The sequence below is a fragment of the Aquarana catesbeiana genome, linkage group LG06 (genome assembly GCF_042186555.1).
Source record: "Aquarana catesbeiana isolate 2022-GZ linkage group LG06, ASM4218655v1, whole genome shotgun sequence".
NCBI classification, from domain to species: Eukaryota; Metazoa; Chordata; class Amphibia; order Anura; family Ranidae; genus Aquarana; species Aquarana catesbeiana.
In genome coordinates, this window is record NC_133329.1 from 389,601,514 (window position 1) to 389,624,149 (window position 22,636).

General features: G+C 42.8%; 1 protein-coding gene across 1 annotated transcript in view; it reads right to left on the reverse strand.

Moving 5' to 3' along the window:
* Positions 1–22,636, reverse strand: part of GMPPA (GDP-mannose pyrophosphorylase A) — a 37,029-nt gene that overhangs the window by 6,435 nt on the left and 7,958 nt on the right. The window contains exons 6-12 of the mRNA XM_073634314.1: positions 16,100–16,159; positions 14,407–14,537; positions 12,935–13,066; positions 12,594–12,691; positions 7,472–7,518; positions 6,418–6,510; positions 1,933–2,101 (exon numbers count right to left, since the gene is read on the reverse strand). Of these exons, the coding sequence (XP_073490415.1) occupies positions 1,933–2,101; positions 6,418–6,510; positions 7,472–7,518; positions 12,594–12,691; positions 12,935–13,066; positions 14,407–14,537; positions 16,100–16,159 (730 nt within the window). The remainder of the gene's footprint in view (positions 1–1,932; positions 2,102–6,417; positions 6,511–7,471; positions 7,519–12,593; positions 12,692–12,934; positions 13,067–14,406; positions 14,538–16,099; positions 16,160–22,636) is intronic.

The following is a 22,636-nucleotide window of genomic DNA, read 5'->3' on the forward strand; positions in this document are numbered from 1 at the left end:
GTGGCCAATGCCGCTGGAAAATCACTGAAGTAGACAGCGCTACTACAGGGATCTCCACTTGGTCCGGAATCCCATGCTGAGCGGCCAGCCTGATATATTATGAATAAGGGAGGTCAGACGCTCAGCACGGGCACCATTCAGAGAATAACGTTGCGGAAAATTTGTGTCTAAATCACGCTGCTGCACGATATCAGGTCGGCAGCAGCTTCTAGTTGGGAGTTTATCGATTCACCGTCCTTTATCCGTTATTACGCTTGTTTTTACATTAAAATACTACACTACTGGAATCTTTTTCTGGCTCCCTGTGAGCCCTATTCATTCATACTTGGAGGCTTTCTAGAGGAGAAGTATTTGGAGTCCCTATGCTGCAGTGTTCCTTGTTTGATCATCATGCTGCTTTGGGCGTTTATGCTGCTGTGATGGCAGCTACGTGCTTTGGTGAGTTTGTAATTCACTTGGGGGTGGTGGGAGATCACTGAAGAACTCCTAAGAAGAATTGCTTGATCAGCACTGGCGTCATTGCTTTTCATTTGTCACAATATTGGACACTATACTGGGATTTAAGTTTGACAGTTCGGACTCTAACATTTTGTTATTTTTATATATTTTTTGCTATATAATGTTTTTTTATTTCACTTTTGAGGCGCTGCATTCTCATTTTGCATATTTCCACAAAGGCACAGATATACTGCTTTTTGGTGTAAGAAGCCTTACCAGGTTTATCTAATTGCTTTTCCACAGCGCACAGACCACTTTTTATGTTATTTACCATTCAGAGAATGCCTTGCATTTTCTGAAAGAATGCAAAGCTTTCTTTGATTGGAAGAAGTGAGAAGCGTGATGTCACAGACTCGCCTTTCCACCTCGTCTAATCAGAGAATGCTTTGCATCCATTTAGAAAAATGCAAAGCGTTCTCAGAATGGCATCCGTGCCGAGCGTTCGACTACCTGTGTTCACAATACAGGAGAGCAGCCGCCCAGCGCAGGACCCAGAAGCAAGTGGCGATCACTGAAGCAGTGGTGTCTACTTAAAGTGGAACTTCACCCTCCAGGGCATGTTGCGTCCCATCCACCCCTCCTCTCCTCTGCTGCAGAAATCTGGCTTTTTTTGGTAAAAAAAAGCCTGGCCCAACCAGCACCTCCTCCGGCCATGCACATCATTCATCTAGGTGAATGACGCGCACTTTGCCCGCATTGCCTCTTGGAATATATACACATCTCATATCCCAGGAGGCATAGTCCATCATTGGGAAAGGAGGAGGAGGGGGCGGAGCCAGGTGGCACGTCATTGGCGAAGCTGTTGGCTTAACCTAGAAGAGCTGGAGCCTATCCGATGACGTCACAGAAAAAGATGGAGGTGCAGGACCGAGTGAGATGCAGAAAAGAAGAAGATTGCAGCAGAACAATGCTGGATCCTCTGGGTGGGTGGGTGAGTTACCCAAAAGTGCAGAGCATGCTACCAGATAAGTGGGGGTTAAAAAAGGGTGGTGGGGGGGGTGTCGGGAGCGCAAAGTTCCACTTTAAGTGATTTCCATAGGCCAAACTGTAGAACATGTCGATGCCTAGTAAGATCTAATGAGCAGGGCCCTCTGATTCCTCCTGTATTAAACTGTATTGCTCCGCCCCCGTTCCCACCTCACTGACTGTGATTGACAGCAGCGAGAGCCAATGGCTCAGCCAATGAAGAGCAGCCGCTCTATTGCACATTGCTGGTTCAGGATCGGGTAAGTAAAGGGGCTGCGGGGGGAATCTGCATGCTAAAGGGTTTTTTTTTTTCACCATAATGCATGAAAGTTGTAAAACCTTCAATCTTTAGAACCACTTTAACTCTTGCGCACTATAGTGAGCCTACAATCACGTTGCTTGCAGAAACAGGCTGTTTTGTTTCTTATTTTTCAAAAAAAGAAAAAAAAATGAAATGTCTTCACTTACCTAGAATAGTAATGGAGGGGGTAAGCTTCCCTTCCCTGAACAGGGTCTCGCTGTCAATTTTGGCATACGGGTCGTTAGGATTGGGGTCACTGGGCGTTCCTTCCACTCGAGCCCAGCGTCCAATGCTGCTGTCCCAGCCCACGATGGTGTTCAATACACAGCTGTGATCCTGCAGACACAGAAGAATATTGCTTGCCACTGTAAAACATGTACAACTTTACCAGGTAGATGTACCCACTGAATCTGTCGGGAATACCCCTGAGGTACGACACCCTGTGTACTACACAGTAACAAACGCTATATATGAAAATGCTGGCTCTTTCCATCAAGATTTTCAATACCGGGGCTGCAATTAGGAACATTGCAAAAGTCCTTTGGCTCCCCCTGGCTGCTGCACAGAGATTACATGCGAGCGCAGATAAAAAGTCCAAAGACATTTTATTAATGTCCCAGAATGCTGTTCCTATAAAAAAACCTTGCTGCCATCCCAAACCCTGCCCCGACCCCAGCTGTGTTGTGGCTGGATCTCCATATTATACACGGGGGGGAGAAATTATATGAATTGTAGTTCCTGAACACAGGATATGTATATTAGGGGAACTTGGCATGCCTTTGCCAGCATGTAGAGTGGCTATAAAAAGTCTACACACCCCTGTCAAAATGTCAGGTTTCTGTGATGTAAAAAAAAAAATTAGTAGACGTGCAATTCCTTTAGTTCCGAATGTGTTTAATGAATTTTGACGAATTCCAAAAAATTTCGGAAGTTCGGAAAATTTGAAAATAAGAATGAAAATCTGAAAACTCGAAAATCTGAAATAATGAAGTAATAAAAACTATTAAATTATAAGTATTGGAATTTCCTTTCAAATTGGGCTGTTAGTGAATGTAACGAGTACGAATTTATCCGAAGTTACAAATTATCTAATATAACAAATGCCGTATCTAAAAGAATAGAACCTAATGATCTAATAATAATAATAATAATAATAATAATAAATAATAATAATCTCTTTTTATTATTATTATTATTATTATTATTTTGTTCCATTCTATTTGTTTAGATGCGTTATTTCGGATAATTTGTATTCTTTACGTTCACAAACAGACAAATTTGAAAGGAAATTCCAATACCTATAATTTAATAGCTAGTTATTATTAGTTAGTTATTATTTTGAATTTTACTGATTTTCTTTTTTTCAGATTTCCGAATTTCTGGATTCCCAAATTTCCGAAAAAAAGAAAAAACAAATGAACATGAACAAATTTTTTGTCAATGCACAAAGATAAATTACAGCAGAACTTTTTCTACCTTTAATGTGACCTTTAAACTGTACAACTCAATTGAACAACAATCTGAAATCTTTTAGGTGGAGGGAGTAAAAATAAAAAACTAAAATAATGTGGTTGCATAATTGTGCACACCCTCTTATAACTGGGGATGTAGCTGTGTTCAGAATTAAGCAATCACATTCAAACCCATGTTAAATAGGAGTCAGTACATACCTACCATCATTTAAAGTGCCTCTGATTAACCCCGAATAAAGTTCAGCTGTTCTAGTAGGTCTTTCCTGACATTTTCTAAGTCGCATCCTACAGCAAAAGCCATGGTCCACAGAGAGCTTCCAAAGCATCAGAGGGATCTCATTGTTAAAAGGTATCAGTCAGGAGAAGGGTACAAAAGAATTTCCAAGGCATTAGATATACCATGGAAACACAGTGAAGACAGTCATCATCAAGTGGAGAAAATATGTCACAACAGTGACATTACCAAGAATTGGACGTCCCTCCAAAATTGATGAAAAGACAAGAAGAAAACTGGTCAGGGAGGCTGCCAAGAGGCCTACAGCAACATTAAAGGAGCTGCAGGAATATCTGGCAAGTACTGACTGTGTGGTACATGCCACAACAATCTCCCGTATTCTTTATATGTCTGGGCTATGGGGTAGAGTGGCCCTTTCTTATGAAGAAAAAACATCCAAGCCCCGCTAAATTTTGCAAAAACACATCTGAAGTCTCCCAAAAGCATGTGGGAAAATGTGTTCTGGTCTGATGAAACCAAGGTTGAACCTTTTGGCCATATATCCAAGAGATATGTTTGGTGCCAAAACACTGCATATCACCAAAAGAACACCATACCCACTGTGAAGCATGGTGGTGGCACCATCATGCTTTGGGGCCGTTTTTCTTCAGCTGGAAAAGGGGCCTTAGTCAAGGCAGAGAGAATTAGGAATAGTTCCAAATACCAGTCAATATTGGCACAAAACCTTCAGGCTTCTGCTAGAAAGTTGAACATGAAGAGGAACTTCATCTTTCAGCATGACAACGACCCAAAGCATACATCCAAATCAACAAAGGAATGGCTTCACCAGAAGAAGATTAAAGTTTTGGAATGGCCCAGCCAGAGCCCAGACCTGAATCTGGTTCAACATCTGCGGGGTGATCTGAAGAGGGCTGTGCACAGGAGATGCCCTCGGCAATCTAACAGATTTGGAGTGTTTTTGCAAAGAAGAGCGGGCAAATATTGCCAAGTCAAGATGTGCCATGCTGATAGACTCATAACCAAAAAGACTGAGTGCTGTAATAAAATCAAAAAGGTGCTTCAGCAAAGTATTAGTTTAAGGGTGTGCACACTTATGCAACCATTTTATTTATTTTGTTTTTACTTCCCTCCACCTAAAAGATTTCAGTTTGTTTTTAGGTCACATTAAAAAGATGGAAACAGTTTTGAAATGATTTATCTTTGTCTCATTTTTTTTTTTTTTTGCATCACAGAAACCTGACATTTTACCAACAGGGGTGTGTAGACTTTTTATATCCACTGTACCCTGGAACAGGCTGTGAGCAGAAATGATTTGGCATGCTGATCCAACATGAGTCCTGGTTAATTAGCAGTCAAAGCTCTAACCCACAGGTGTCAAACACAAGGCCCGCGGGCCGAATCCGGCCCCTCCAGGCCATTTCAAGTGGCCCTCGCACCTCTCCTGCAGCTGCAGAAGAGCTCCAGCCCTCCTCTGGTCCTCCTCCAGACCCCTACTTTCTGCTTTCCAGCAATGCATCCAGCTTCTTCCCAGCAGCAGCATAAGGAAAGGGGGGTGCACTGTGAAGTAAGGGAAAGTGGGGGACTCAACTTCTGATGGTGGGGTGGCTCTTGACATCTAATTTAAGGGGAGGGGATGCGCTGGACATCTAATCTTACAGATAGAGCTGGCCCTTTTGAGAATCATAATGCTGATAAGGCCCACGATGAAATTGAGTTTGACACCCCTGCTCTAACCCAATCATGCAGCATAATAAAGAGGAATGCCCCTCACCCGGAGTTCCCCTTAAGCCAGTACAGACCAGGAAAGCAGGGCTCCAGTGTCTCCACAGGGGAGAGGGAGTCATCCCCAAGTCTCATTGCAGGATGAGATCTATTGATATAAAAAGGCAAAGAGGGATCTTTGGGGCACACTCTGGGTCACCCCCCCCCCCAGGAAATGTCACCCGGGTTGATAACTGGACCCCCCAGTGATCCAACAAAAACCCCAAAAAGGATGTTGTTCATTTTTGAATGATAGGAGAAAAAACACAATTAACTGAAAGGCGAGATGAAGGGAGGGGCTATAACTACTTTATGACTTGTGTTTCCTGTGAATTTATGACCCAATCATCTCTCAGGAGGTCATCCTAGAACAGTGATGTCAAACTCAATTTCATCCCAGCCCGCATCAGCATTATGGTTGCCCTCAGGGGCCGGGTTTTATCTGTAGGACTAGATGTCCAGAGCACTCTATACCTCCCACCCCCCCCCCTTACATCAGATGTCAAAAGCCCCCCGCCCCCCCCCCCCCCACACACTTTCAGTAGGCAAGAGTCTCCCATCCTCCGTTACTTCACAGTGCACCCCCCTTACCTTGTGCTGCTGCGATAAAGCTAGGGGGCAGAGCTGGAAAGCAGAAAGTACAGGGTCTGGAGGAGGACCAGAGGAGGGCTGGAGTCAGCTGCCGGAGTCTGCTAAATGCTGAGACCAGGGGAGGTGTAGATGATGGGGGTGCTGTGGCTGCACAGGATCTGTAGGAGTTCTGTCCTCCTCTCTGCTGCTCACTGTTGAGACAGGGGGAGGGGGAAGAGACGGGCCTCTCAGCTGCTGCACAGGATCTGGTGGAGGGGTTCTGTCCTCCCCTTTGCTGCCGACCACGGAGACAAGGTGGGGGGAGAGGTGCAATGGGCCACATGAAATGGCCTGGTGGACCGGATTCGGCCCACGGGGCCTTGTGTGCAACACATGTATCATAAAAGATGAGGGTTGAGGAAGGGATCTAAATTCCAAAGCAGCTTTTAACATCAGATTGGATGTTATGGGCCACCATCTTTCCCTTATCAATGAGCCCAGCTGTACTGCATTCTAGAGGAATGGGATCATTGACAACTCTGAACAAGGATTACCATAGAAGACACCATCATGTGTGAATGGATATACAGGTTTCAGGGGTTCTGCTCTCTCACCTGCAGTGTAGCACCATGTAGGATAACAGACTCTCGCACCCGCACTCCAGCGCCAATAGTCACTCCCATTCCAACCGATACATTTGGACCCAGCTGTAAAGAAGACCAGAAATGTGACAGGAATCGATGAGCGCTATTCAATCTGAGCTGTTGACACAGTTGCTGGGAGATTATAAAAAATACTTTCTCGTAGTCCACTGAAGGACACAACTTGATGATAATTAACCAAACATCTGAGTTATACTGCTGCCTACAGGAGAAACTGACACTAGACCTAACATTTCCTGTCCTAATGTGAAACAGCTTCCCCTCTGTGGGGTAGTATACAGGCTAAATGGTTAGTACTTCCACCTGGCAGCATGGGGGGGGCATTGGTTCAAATCCCAACCATGGCACTACCTACATGGATTTGCATGTTCTCCCTGTACCTGCATGGGTTTCCTCTGGGCACTCTAAAGACATACTGGTAGGTTAATTGGCTCCTGTTCAAACTGGCCCTAGTGTGTCGTAGTTATGAATGTGAGTTAGACTGTAAGCTCCTCGAGGGAAGGGATTGATGTGAATGTAAAATATACATATGCAAAATGTATAAAATATATATATATATATATATATATATATATATATATATATATATATATATATATATATATATATATATATATATATATATATATATATATATAAAATTTTTCTCCGATTCCTCGCCCTCCTGGCAGCTGGCACTCTTTCCCACTCTCCAACAAGGATGTGGGGGCAGGTCAACCCAGGCTGTGGGCCAGCCCTCATCATAATTACTTACAGTGCATGATTACTGGTCCTACAATGGTTTTGATGATGTTGGAATGCCTGTAAGCAGTGGAGTGACAAAAGCAAGCGGTTTCAGGGGTCAGGGGACCACTCCTAGAACAGGATGGAAGCTTGTGGGAGTGAGAATATGGTCGGAATTTCTACGTATTCCTCTACCCCTACACTAATGAAGCCAAAGTCCCGATGTATCCAACAATAACAGATAATGCATTCTCATGTAGCAACCAATTACACTTGCACTCACCACAGCTGATGAATCAACCTTGGCTGTTGGGTGAACGTACACATTTCCTAAAGAGATGAAGTAAAAATAAATCATTTTCATAATTGAATTGGCAGGTTTTACCTGGAATCCATTTATTCACAACAAAGCAGTTCACAATAGGACTAGATAGGGGTCATCTGACTAACACTTTGCACATTCATTTTAAGCTGGAATGCCTAGCCTGGAGTATAGGAATTATTTAACCGCTTCTGAAGCGCCCACCGCACATTTACTGCGGCAGGGCGGCTTGGCTGCACGAAACAATGTACCTGTACGTTGTATCCACTTCACCACCGGCGACCCGCTCCCATTGTGATTGGATGCAGCGGAAGCCAATCAACAGGTCATGCGGCCGTGATGGCTGGCGGGACCCGTAAACATCAGTGCCTGACCTCACAAATGCTCTTCTGGAAGAATGGTCAAACATTCCCATAGACACACTCCTAAACCTTGTGGACAGACTTCCCAGAAGAGTTGAAGCTGTTATAGCTGTAAAGGGTGGGCCAACTCAATATTGAACCCTACAGACTGAGACTGGGATGCCATTAAAGTTCGTGTGTGTGTGTGCTCAAGTTTGCATACCCTGGCAGAAATTGTGAAATTTTGGCATTAATATTGAAAATATGACTTATGCTAAAAAAAAAAAAAAAAAAAAGGAAGTCTTTTATTTAAGGATAGTGATCACATGAAGCCATTATCACATCATTTTTTGGATCCTTTTTAAATCATGATAACAGAAAAATCACCCAAATGGCCCTGATAAAAAGTTTACATGCCCTGAAATGTTTGGCCTTGGTACAGACACAGAAGGTGGCAGACACACACACACACGTAAAATGGCATTTAAAGGTTACATTCCCACATTTGTGGTTTTTTAAATCACAATTACTCTCTGTGTATAGATAGTTAATGAGTTTAACTCTCACATGGATGCACCAAGCAGGCTAGACATTGAGCCATGAGGAGGTAGAAAAGAACAGTCAAAAGACCTGCGTGACAAGGTAATGGAACTTTACAAAGATGGAAAAGGATCTAAAAAAAAAAAAAAAAAAAAAAAAAAAAAAAAAGATACCCAAAGCCTTGAATATGCCAGTCAGTACGGTTTTAATCGCTTATTAAGAAGTAGAAAATTTGGGGCTCTTGATACCAAGCTAAGATCAGGTAGATCAAGAAAGATTGCAGCCACAACTGGTGGAAGAATTGCTCAGGATACAAGGAAAAACCCACAGGTAACCTCAGGAGACATACAGGTTGCTCTCCAAAAAAGATGATGTGGTTGTTTTTAAGGAGCAAAATTCAACGATAGTTGAACAAAAAAAACGAGCTGCATGGTTGAGCTGCCAGAAGGAAGCCTTTACTGCACCAATGCCACAAAAAGGTTCAATGAGGCAAGTCAAGGTGTTGTTGGGCATATTGTGACCTGGCTTTTTTGTGGAACTTGTACAGTAAAGGCTTCTTTCTGGCAACTTGACCATGCGGCTCTTTTTTGTTCAAGTATCATCGTATTGTGCTCCTTAAAAACAACCACACCATCTTTTTCCAGAGCAGCCTGTATTTCTCCTGAGGTTACCTGTGGGGTTTTTCTTTATATCCCGAACAAATCATGTGGCAGTTGTGGCTGAAATCTTTCTTGATCTACCTGACCTTGGCATCAAGAGATCCCCAAATTCTCCACTTCTTATTAAGTGATTGAACAGTACTGACCGGCATATTCAAGGCTTTGGATATCTTTTTATATCTTTTTCCATCTTTGTAAAGTTTCATTACCTTGTTACACGGGTCTTTTGACTGTTCTTTTCTAACTCCTCATGGCTCAGTGTCTAGCCTGCTTAGTGCATCCATGTGAGAGCTAACAAAGTCATTGACTATTTATACACAGACACTAATTGTGATTTAGAGAGCCACAAATGTGGGAAATTAACCCTTAATAGCCATTTTAACCTGTGTGTGCCACCTTCTGTGTCTGTAAACTTTTTATCAGGGCAATTTGGGTGATCTCTGTGATCATTATTTAAAAAAAGGATAAAAAAAAAAACAAAAAAAAAAAAAACTATGTGATAATAAATGGCTTCATGCAATTGCTATCCCTAAATAAAAGACAGGTTTTTGGCATGATCAGTCATATTTTCAATAATAATGCCAAAATTTCACAATTTCTGCCAAGGTATGCAAACTTTTGAGCACAAGGGTACAAAAAGGAAACGCCACCCCAAGTGCAATGAGTTAAGATTTTAATGACACAGCAATTAATGCACTTCCTGTAAGTGTATTAATTGCTGTGTCATTAAAATCTTACTTAACTTATTGCACTTAGGTGGCGCTTCCTTTTTGTTCCCTGGTCTTCCTATTATAGAGCTGGCTTCTCTCTAAGGATAGCTTCGCCCACCATCATTTCCTTTTAGGATCTGCCATTGTTTAGCTTATCATATGGACTAATGAACTGTGACTGTTGCATGTATAGAGGTGCACATATCTCTGTGCTTACAGTTTTCCTTTTTGTAAACTTTTGAGCAGAGCAGGACATACATATACACATATACACCATAAACTAAAAAAATCCAGAACATATCCAAATTGATTCACAATCTAGATAGAAAGGTAGTGCTGCGCAAACCAGAATAATGAAAATCAATAAAGTGTTAACATTAACCAAATAGTGCCCAATATTTTATCCATAAAGCTTAAATAAATGACAATATGCTCCTCTTAGGAATACATGAGATATAACAGTGCTCAATTGTCCATCACACCAGTGTAATAGAAATTAAACAGTTCAGAATAGTCCATCCATGTGATGAAAATCATGCAATCCTCTTCGCAAAACACCTCGTGATAAGTGCAGAGCCTCCCACCTCTCCTTTGCACTCAGCAACTCAAATTGCTTATCCGTTCCAAAATGAACATAAGATCATCAATAAATCTACGATAAAAATAATAACAGGTCTCTGATTTCAAAAAACGACCCCATTCCACCATAAAAATATTTGCTAAACTCAGCGCAAGTTTAGCACGTACAGCCACACCACTTTTTCCTCTTTAGTACTTCCCAATACCTAAAATAGTTATGCGACACACAAATGATTTCTTCACAAAAACATTATGACTAAAAGGATTATCATCCCGCTTACTAAGAGCCCAATTAGGTGCTAATAAGGCATCGTCATGTTCTAGAATTGTATACGGGGACAACATTTCAGCCGTCACCAAAAGGATTTCCAATTTATCTTCCAATCTCCTTTGACAATTGGAGAAAATCCTTTTCGTCTTAAATAAGCCCTAGTTGTTATACTGGGTTGCAAGAATTTGTCCAAATGCTCACCCAGCCTTGATGTAACTGAACCTATACCATTTACTATCAGTCTTGCTGGGGACACTGTATAGCTTTGTGAATTTTCGGTATGCTGGATTTATACACCCCCCCCCCTCACACACACACACACACACACACACACACACACACACACACACACACACACACACACACACACACACACACACACACACACACACTCTCAATCAGTCTTTCTAGGGGTCCATGCACACTGGCTTAAACATTGCAGCGTCTACAGGTGTTTTGGGTTTTGCCTGTAGAAGCAGCTCAATGTTATCCTATGTTTCCATGCACATTAGGACGATTACAGGCATATTTTAAGCTCAGCGTTTAGAGGCAGGAAAAAAGACCCTTCTGGGTCTGAACTATATAGATAGATCAGACCAAAATGAGAGAGAACAGAGGAACTTTGTTCCAAATCAGGCTGTTTGATCCTGTCTGCTCTGATCCTCCCGTTCTTTTACCATCCTCAATCTGCTGATAGTACAGAGCATTGGGGGCACTCTGCACATGCTCAGTTTGGTGTGTATTGCTAGAGGTATTTTTTTATCTTTTTTTAGGAGGGTGCATGTGATCAGCACAGGGCCAACCAGCACTGTCTAGACAGAGGGGTCAGGGGTCATGCAGCCTAATAAGACAATCAGAGGAGACTGAAAACTCCCTACAAAAGTTTTAACCAGTGCTCGACCGGACACTGATAGAAGTCACAAGACTGCTGATGAGAAAAGGTATTTAGCAGTTTATATTTACTAAAATAATTGCATTTCCATGTTCTGTGTACTGTGGGAGATCAGATATAGTGAATGCAGAGTCCAGGGTTTAGTAACACTTTAAGCGCTTTAAGGGGAGAGTCGATGCGAGAAGTGAAATTCTGCTGGAGACTGCATGTTCATCATAAGCAGTATTGCTCATCATTGTGGATAAGCAATTTGAGTTGCTGAGTGCAAAGGAGAGGTGGGAGGCTCTGCACTTATCACGAGGTGTTTTGCGAAGAGGATTGCATGATTTTCATCACATGGATAGACTATTCTGAACTGCTTAATTTCTGTGATGGACAATTGAGCACTTAAATATCATATGTACACCTAAGGCTGCTTTCACACTGAGGCGTCGGCAGTAAAGCGCCGCTGTTTTTAGCGGCATTTTATCATAGTTTTTGCGGAGGTTTTCGGCCGCTAGCGGGGCGATTTTAACCCCCCGCTAGCGGCCGAAAAAGGGTTAAAGCTACCCGCAAAGCGCCGCTGCATTTTTTAAAATAAGTATTAGTGTCAATTAGCGTCAGTGAGGTCGATTTACTAAAACTGGAGAGTGCAAAATCTGGTGCAGCTGTCATAGTAGCCAATCGACCTCTAACTTCAGCTTGTTCAATTAAGCTTTGACAAAAAAAAAAAAAAAAACCTGGAAGCCGATTGGCTACCATGCGCTGCACCTGATTTTGCACTCTCCGGTTTTAGTAAATCAACCCCAATGTGTTTTAGGTAGTATAAAAAATGCAAAATGTGCACCATTGTTTCTGTGCTCTATTAAGGAGAATTTATGTTGGGTTGTCCTTTGGTGGCAAGTATGGTAATAGCAAGAAATAGACAGCTTTTTTTTTTTGTTATTATTTGGGTCAGTTTTCCTTAGATGATAAAAAAAAAAAAAAAAAAAAACACACTACTGTTTTACCCTCAGTCACTAAGGGGTTTAAAATTAGCATATAGTCTGCAGGTTGGTAAACCTCCTAAGATGTCATGGTGATGAGTAAAGCAATGATAAAGTTTACATTACCTATGATGGTCGGTCCTCCCTCATTGGTTTGGGTGAGCCTCTCTGGGTGTGTCCTACGATACTGGCTTAGGTATAAACGACTGGCATAAATAGCTGAACTGCAGCAAAACACCAAAGGAAAAAAAAAAAACCCCGGTTAGCTCAATGTAACGGCTCCTATATAAAACCTTGTAACTTTAAATAATGTTTTAGCTTTTAATTTTCCTGCAGTTGTCCCGGGTCATGACACACAGCTGTACAACGTGTATAAGAGATTCCAATAAAGCACAAATATCCTGCCAAAATCTTATCCAGCTATATATGGTGTTTGGATAGTCTAAAAATCGGGATCATTCACTTACCCTGCCGACTTAATCTGACTCCAAAAGCCATCCGTTTTATACACATACAGGTGACCTCTTCCAGCAAGAGCGGTGAATACATCCTGCTCCAGCCGTATAACTTCAACCCGCTGCCAACTCGAGTTTTCCTCACTGAGTAAATAAGAGGATAAATCAATTACTTAGAGCAACGCCAGATAATTCTGCACCCGGCAGCTGGATAGAGGGAGTGCTGTGAGCACAGCGGACAAAGGGGAGGTCAATTGTGAGGCAAATATCTCTGTGAGCAAGATGACATGGCAAACGCATTCCCACTGATGTTATGGGTCTCCAGTAACTGGGTAGGGCTGCATTCTAAGCGATGTGACTGAACTCCAGTAAATGGAGGAGTTGCATTCGCAGTGATGTCTGTGGCCTCTAATAACTGGATAGGTTTTCTTATCTGTGATGTCATCAGTCTCTAGCTAACGGATAGGCTGCATTCTCAGTGATGTCACAAGTCTCTAGCTAAGGGATAGGGTGTATTCTCAGTGATGTCAGTGGTCTCTAGTGAATGGATGGACTACATTTTCCATGATGTTGCTGATCTATAGTGAATGGATAAGAATGCATTCTCATTGATGTTACTAGTGAACGGATAGACTCCATTCTCATTGATGTTACTAGTGAACGGATAAGCTCCATTCTCAGTGATGTCACCAGTTACTAGTGAATGGATAGGCTCCATTCTCATTGATGTTACTAGTGAACGGATAGACTCCATTCTCAGGGAGGTCACCAGTTACTAGTGAATGGATAGGATGCATTCTCATTGATGTTACTAGTGAACGGATAGACTCCATTCTCATTGATGTTACTAGTGAACGGATAGACTCCATTCTCAGGGAGGTCACCAGTTACTAGTGAATGGATAGGATGCATTCTCATTGATGTTACTAGTGAACGGATAGACTCCATTCTCATTGATGTTACTAGTGAACGGATAGGCTCCATTCTCAGGGAGGTCACCAGTTACTAGTGAATGGATAGGATGCATTCTCACTGATGTGATGGCACTGGTCTCTAGTGAATGGATAAGCTACATTATAAGAAATAACACGGGTCTTTTAAGAGTGGACAAGCTATTACATGTTATTAATATCCCTATAGAAAAATGAGGAGGTTTCCAGTGTGGAACATATTAGGAAGTGTAATCATGCAAGGTGGAATACATGGGGTGCTGGTGTGATTTTAAGGCAAACATTGGATGGGTCTATACTGCCATCACCACAATCACCCCCAGTGCTCATGCCATGTGTCTGTGCCACACACAGCACTCACCTGATGCAGGAACAACTGGCCCAGCATGCAGGAGGAACGAGGGACACAGAGGCCGAGGAGAGAAAGAGAAAGAATGAATGTAAATGAAAAATTAATGGATAGAGAGGGCGGAAGAGAGATGCAGGGAGTGAGGGTGCTGCAGGCGGAACAAGGTGAGGAACAGGTGAACTCACAGCTGTACATCCTGCTGATTGCGCTGAAAGACCTCTGCGATGTGCTGAAATATCGTTGGTGAGAAGAGGTAAATCCCGCAGTTTATGATGTCACTGACAAACGTACTGGGCTTCTCCACGTAATGCAGGACCTGTAGATAGGCATGGAGAAGTTATACACTAACTGCTGGGCACCAGAGACCTGCATGCATCACAGTATAAAAATCTCTTTATAGTGTTGGTTCACCTTTTCAGAAGAAATGAAAAAATGAACACTGCGCACCATAAACCCCCCCCCCCCCCCACCACGCTGTACTTTCCTTCAGGGATGATCAGCCGTCAGTGTCCACGCAGCTGGTCTGGGGATTTGAAATCCTTGCTTTTCTTACTCTTCTCTGTGCACCACTTCCAGGAGGGACCAGTGCGATTTACTATGCACGTGCTGAGAAATCAAATCGACTGGGTCCGTCCCAGAAGCATTGCACAAAGAAGAGACAGAAGAGCGAAGATTTCAAATCTGTAAGCTGTCAGTGCTGCAAGAGCACTGACAGCTTAGCATCCCCAGAGGCAGGTACAGCAGGGACTGGAGGAGGGTGTATGGTGTTAGTTGACCTTGCCCTCCCCTAACTATAGACCCCCCACCAAGTACAGATCCTCCTCCCGCAGTACAGACCCCCCCCCACTAAGTACAGACCCCCTCCCTCAGTACAGACACCACCACTAAGAACTGACCCCCCCCCCCCCCCCCCCCCATCAGTTCAGCATTTTTGGCTGAATTCAGACCTGAAAACGGACCAAAAGACGCACAGGACCCCTGTGGAAATTTGCACCGGAGCCTCTGCGGAGATGTGTGAACCGGCTCCATAGAGAGAACCCGCATCCAATTCGCAATAGTGTGAACCCAGCCTAAAGCAGAACATTACCTTAACAAAACATCTGCAAGCAGGCAGGCTTTTTACGTCAGGACAGACATACTTCATCTCTTCCGCAATAAAAGCCTTTTGCCTGCCTGCTTGCAAACTTCTTTACGCTGCGCTTGATGCGCTGGCCAGCCAATCAAGATGGCCATAGATGTCAACCCTGTAAGGAGAATGGTGCGAGGGGACACTTGCAGAATCGCGGGAGATGAGCATAGCAGATATTTTAGTTGTGCCTCACATAACTAAACGCTTTTAAAAAACATGAACTATTTTTAACCCTTATGCTGCTAAACATTAGTAAATGGGTAGGAAAGTATATTATATTATATTTACTTGTTTTAAACTTTTTTTAATTTACTTTACATTTTTTTCATGCTCCTCCTGGTTTCTGGCCTAGACTAAAATGTCATACATCACAGGAGTCTGCATGGGCAATTTTCTTTTCTCTGGCAGGTGGGCTTTCTCAGCTAAGCACACCCTCCTGTCTGTTTGTCTGAGCCAAGGGCAGATGGATTCCAGGAAGTAAATGCTACATGAATCATCTGCCCTTACTCAAGATGGCTGTGGCTAGAAATGATAGGTGGGGGGGGGGTGCATTTTTCAATGTGATTTCTCAACAAAATAAAACATGGAGACATGGATGGGGGAGTTTGCTTTGAATATTATAAATGAATCAAACAGTGTTTTCAATTTGTGGTGTTCAGATACACTGTCACAGTTTGATTATACAGACCCCAGATTCTGCCAAAATATAGCAGAGTCAATGGAAGACCCCAGGGACGAAATCACATTACCTCCTGAGTCTCTGCATTTGCCACAATGCAGCCGTAATTCAGGGACTGCGTCCGGTTTGCCTGTCAGAAAAGAAAAGGCTGTATTAAAGACAACTATTTAGGTTTCATTAAGAAATAAAATGAAAAAAAAATATATAAACCACCAGTAATAAGCAGAAATCTCCCCAGCTGCTAGAAAAAGATGACAATGTGGTAAATGTGGTACTAAGGGCTCATGCACGCTGCAGCTCAAAAAAAAAAAAAGATACAAAAAAGCTGCATTTGAGCTTTTATTTCTGCCTATAAAAGCTTGCAGAAGCTTGTTCTTTTTTGTGCTCCCTTGCATTTTTATTGAGCTCTTTCGAGCATAGGAGTCTTTTTCCACACACCGCTGTATAAAGAAAACAAAAATGTGTTGCGTGCGCTTTTGTGAGCTCTTTGGGGCACTCTCAAAACTGGTGGGGGTTTTCTTTTCTGCCTGTAGGAGCACATGCCTAGAAATGCTTAAAAAAACCCTAGTGTGCATGGACACATTGGCCAACATCTAGGGGAGTTTCTAGGCAGAAAAAAAAAAAAAAAAATATATAAGAGCTCAAAGTCTGTAGGAGCCGCTCCTTTGAGATGCAGTGTGCATGAGCCCTAAGGCCCCTTTCACACTTGCGTGACCTGAAAGTCGCGCGATTGTGCCACGGCTTTAAGCAATGCATACACAAGCATAAGGTCTATGGACCTCAAATCGCATCAAAGTCGGACCAAAGTAGTGCAGGGACTACTTTGAAGTCGCACAGATATGAATGATACTCATTGGAAAATGACTTGTCATGCAACTTTGGAGTCCCAAGTCGCAGGACAAGTCGCACAAGTGTAAAAGGGGCCTAAAACTGGTGCATTCAGAATCTGGTGCAGCTGTGCATGGCAGCCAATCAGCTTCTAACTTCAGCTTGTTCAATTCAGCTTTGACAAAAAAACCTGGTAGCTGATTGGTTACTATGCAGAGTAGCAGCAGATTTTGCACTCTCCAGCTTTAGTAAATAACACCCTGATTGTCACCTTCTCCACACTCCATTCAAAACGAAAAAAAAAAAAAAAAAGCTGGAATTAAAAGCGGAGGTTTGCTGAAAAAAAAATATTAAAAGTCAGCAGCTACAAATAGTGCAGCTGCTGACTTTTAATATATGGACACTTTCCTGTCCAGGGAGCCTGCGATGTCGGCAGCCGAAGCCGATCCGTCCTGCGGCTGCCGCCGCCATCCTCATTAAGGGACTGTGCATGCGCGAGTTGCACTGCTCGTCCTCTCTGGTCCCTGCTGTGTTCTATATCTGACAGAATACAGCGGGGGAGGACGGGGTAGGCGCCGGAAGTGGCGTAGGTTACCGCAAGCGCAGCGGTGATCTATGCCAGGAAGTGGGAGCAAATACCTGTATTAGACCCCCTGAAAGGTGGCAAATGTGACACCGGAGGGGGGGGAGGAATCCCAAAAGTGGAAGTTCCATTTTTGGGTGGAGCTCCAGTTAAAGCTTTACTTTGGAGGCATTTTTAAAAATGTACTTTAACCACTGCCAACCGCCCCATAGCCAAATGACGGCTGCAGGGTGGCTGGATAACTAATCGCGGCCGTTTACCATGTGATCGCTCCGTCAAATGATGGAGCGATCACATGTAAACAAACCAGGGTCATGTCAAGACGCCGGTTCCTCCCTCCCCTCTCTGTACCGATCGGTACAGAGGGGGAGAGATCGGATGGGAGCCGCGCTGTGGGCTGGATGTGTAGTGCCCACAGCGCAGCTCAGTGACATGTACAGTCACATCCATCCATCCATGCTCAGAAATCCCCCCCATGCTCTGCAATGATCCTGTGCAACACTCTGCAATGATCCTGTGCAACACTCTGCAATGATCCTGTGCAACACTCTGCAATGATCCTGTGCAACACTCTGCAATGATCCTGTGCAACACTCTGCAATACTCTGCAATGATCCTGTGCAACCCTGTGCAATACTCCGCCATGCCCCGCCATACTTTGCCATGCTCGGCTGTACTCGGCCTCTGTATGTGGCCAGGCTGTGGAAGTCTCACACATGTGGTATCGCCGTACTCAGGAGGAGCAGGAGAATCTATTTTGGGGTGTAATTTTTGGTATGTACATGCTATGTGTTAGAAATATTGTATAAATGGACAACTTTGTGTTAAAAAAAAAAAAATAATAATGTGTTTTAACCACTTCCTGCCCGCCGGCCGTCATACGACGTCCTTGACTTTGTGCGGGGATATCTGAATGATGGGTGCAGCTACAGGCATCATTCAGATATCATCTTTTTCAGCCAGCGATTCCCTACACCATAAGAATGATCATAGCGGCTGTTCCACTGCTTGATCATTCTTACGGGAGGCGAGAGGGGACGCCCCCCCCTCCCGCCGCCCTCCGGTGCTTGTACCGACTCACCGCTACGATCGAAGCCAGGATCTTTTTTTTTTTTTTTTTTTTATTTCAGGCTTCCCAGCCTAGAGGTGAGATGTGAGGTCTTATTGACCCCCATATCTCGCTGTAAAGAGGACCTGTCATGTCATATTCCTATTACAGGGGATGTTTACATTCCTTGTAATAGAAATAAAAGTGATCTATTTTTTGGAAACAAGCCTCAAACTAAAACAAATAAAAGTAAAATGAACAATAAAAAAAATAAATAAATTTTTCCCCGTGTCCCCGTGTGCTCGCAGTCAGAAGCGAATGCATACGTAAGTTGCGCCCACATATGAAAATGGTGTTCAAACCACACATGTGAGGTATCGCTGCGATCGGTAGAGCGAGAGCAATAATTTTGGCCCTAGACCTCCTCTGTAACTCACAACATGTAACCAGTAAAATTTTTTAAAACGTCTCCTATGGGGATTTTTAAGTAGCGAAGTTTGGCGCCATTCCACGAGCATGTGCAATTTTGAAGGGTGACATGTTAGGTATCTATTTATTCGGCATAACTTCATTATTCACATTATGTAAAAACATTGGGCTAACTTTACTGTTTTGTTTTTTTTGAAAGCACAACAAAACGTGTTCGAAAAATTGCTGCGCAAATACCGTGCGAGATAAAAAGTTGCAACGACCGCCATTGTATTCTCTAGGGTCTTTGCTAAAAAAATATATATAATGTTTTGGCGTTCTATGTAATTTTCTGATTTTTACATGTAGGAGAGAAATGTCAGAATTGGCCTGGGTGCTCCTAGAATGCCTGAAGGTGCTCCCCTGCATGTTGGGCCTCTGTATGTGGCCACGCTGTGTAAAGGTCTCACATATGTGGTATCGCCATACTCAGGAGTAATAGCAGAATGTGTTTTGGGGTGTAATTTGTGGTATGCATATGCTGTGTGTGAGAAATAACCTGTTAATATGACAATTTTGTGAAAAAAAAAAAACCTTGATTTTGCAAAGAATTGTGGGAAAAAATTACAACTTCAAAAAACTCAGCATGCATCTTTCTAAATACCTTGGAATGTCTTCTTTCCAAAAAGGGATCATTTGGGGGGTATTTGTACTTTTCTGGCATGTTAGGGTCTCAAGAAATGAGACCGTCAGTACTTCAGGTGTGGTCAATTTTCAGAGATTGGCACCATAGCTTGTGGACTCTATAACTTTCACAAAGACCAAATAATATACACCGATTTGGGTTATTTTTACCAAAGATATGTAGCGGTATAAATTTTGGCCAAAATATATGAAGAAAAAATTACTAATTTGCAAAATTTTATAACAGAAACGAAGAAAAATGCATTATTTTTTACAGAATTTTTGGTCTTTTTTAGCGCAAAAAATAAAGAACCCAGCGGTGATTAAATACCACCAAAAGAAAGCTCTATTTGTGTGAAAAAAAGGACAAAAAATTCATTTGGGTACAGTATTACATGACTGAGTAATTGTCATTCAAAGTGTGAGAGCAACGAAAGCTGAAAATTGGTCTGGTTATTAAGGGGGTTTAAGTGCCCAGTGGTCAAGTGGATAAATAGTGAAAAAAAATTACATAAAATTCTAGTCATTTGGGGGAACGACCATAGCATTTTTTTTCAGCAAGTACACATCATCAAATGTACTCTGCTAATCACCAGGACCAGAAAATGTAGTGAACTCCCAACTGATTAAGGGTGTGGAACACAGATAAGAGTAGAAGTGAGTTGGGAGTGGCCTGTCAAGGGAACTTATCAGGTTGTCTGGAATGGAACAAATCACACACACACACACACTATAAAATATATATATCTCCCTATCTAGAGATTTTTTATATTATATTATTAATATATATATATATATATATATATATATATATATATATATATATATATACATATATACACACATATACACACACACATACATACATATATACACACACACACACACACATATATACAATCCCGCACAGCAGAAGCCGATCTGCAGGCGACGGGCACTCGAAGTCCTCCGGCACCCGCTGATCATCGGGCAGAGACTCAGAACGGAGCTCTGCCTATGTAAACAAGGCAGAGTTCCTTTTTGACAGGGGGAAGGGATAGATTCTGTGTTCCTGCAAAGCAGGGACTCAAATACATCACTTCCCTTAGTAAAAACAAACACTGGTTAGACACATATTTAAACCCTTTGATCGCCCCTGATGTTTAACCCCTTCCCTGCCAGTGTCATTAGTACAGTGACAGTGCATATTTTTAGCACTGATCACTGTATTAGTGTCACTGGTTCCTGTAAAGTGTCAGCTAGTGTCCAATTGGCCGCCGCAATATCGTGGTCCCACTATAAGTCGCTGATCGCCACCATTACTAGTATAAAAAAAAAAAAAAAAACTAAATAAGAATTCCAGTATATATACACCATAGTTTGTAGACACTATAACTGTCATGTAAACCAATCAATATACAGTTATTGGGATTTCTTTTACCAAAAATATGTAGCAGAATACATATTGGCCTAAATTTATGAAGAAATGTGATTTTTTTCAATTTTTTTATTGGATGTGTTTCATAGCAGAAAGAAAAAAAAAAAAAATATTGGTTTTTGTTTTCAAAATCTGTCTTTTTTTTTTTTTTTTTTTTTTTTATATAGAGCGCAAAAAATGTAAAAAACACAAAAAACAAAAAACGCAGTGGTGATCAAATACCACCAAAAGAAAGCTCTATTTGTGGGGGGGAGAAGACAAATTTTATTTGGGTACAGCGTCGCATGACCGCGCAATTGTCAGTTAAAGTAACACAGTGCCGTATCGCAATAAGTGGCCTGGTCATGAAGGGGGGGGGGGGGTAAATCTTCCGGAGGTCAAGTGGTTAAAGTGTATGGTAACCCAAGATCAAAAATATGATGTATTGCAGCTCACCAGTCCTTGGATGTGGTGGCTGCATTCGTTTTCTGTTTTTTTCTCTCTTTATTTTTACCTGATGAGGTCGATTTACTAAAACTGGAGAGGGCAAAAGCTGGTGCAGCTCTTCATAGAAACTAATCAGCTTCCATTTTTGTTTGTCAAAGCTTAATTAAACAAGCTGAAGTTAGAAGCTGATTGGTTACCATGCACAGCTGCATCAGATATTGAACTCTCCAGTTTTAGTAAAATCAACCCCTCAGCGTTTGCCCTTATAATGTTTGCATTTAGAATCTCCCTTCCAAATACAGCAGGGATAGGCAACCCAAGGCACAGAACAGGTAAGCAATGGCACTTTCAGTGGCATCTGGAAGATAGTCATGTGGAATGCGCAAAAGCTTAGACCAGCTGGACAGGGGACCCTCCAGTGGACCCCTGTTCCCTACAAATGCTGCCATAGGCTGCAACTGACAGCTCACTAGGCTGGACTGTCCTACCCCCGTAGCTCACCCCCCTACATGAAGTTTTAGGCTACTTTCACACTGAGGCGGACGGGCACTGGCGGTAAAGCGGCGCTATATGTAGAGCCGTTTTACCGTCATTTTAGCAGCGCTATTCGGCCGCTAGCGGGGGTGGTTTTAACCCCCGCTAGCGGCCGAAAAAGGGTTAAAACCGCCGGCAAAGCTGTTTTCAATGGGAAGGGGCGCTTTAGGAGCAGTGAATACATCGCTCCTATAGCGCTAAAAAGATGCGACTTGCAGGACTTTTTTGACCGTCGTGCAAGCGCGCCGCTCCAGTGTGAAAGCCTTCCGGGGCTTTCACACTGGAGTAAATTGAGCGGCTCTTTCAGGGCACTTTGCAGGCGCTATTTTTAGCACTTTAGCACCTGCAAAGCGCCTCAGTGTGAAAGTAGCCTTAGAAAAGGTCTGTCTGACGTTCAGGTGCTCGCACTCCTCCTGTGTGGTACCCACCTACAACTAATCAGCCAGCCTGCCTACCCTCTTACTTCACCTAGTGGAACTGCCAACTGCAGCAAGTATAAGATGTAAAACCTCTGCGCTTCTGATGGAGCAGGAATTGAGGCTAGAGTTGCCACCTCATCCCTTTAAAACCGAACATATATTCATTACACAGGTTCTGTGGATGTTTAACCCCTTCCCGCCGAGCGTACACAGATGTGCGTACTCTGCTTTCCGGGGTTATACCGGGATAATGCCCGCAG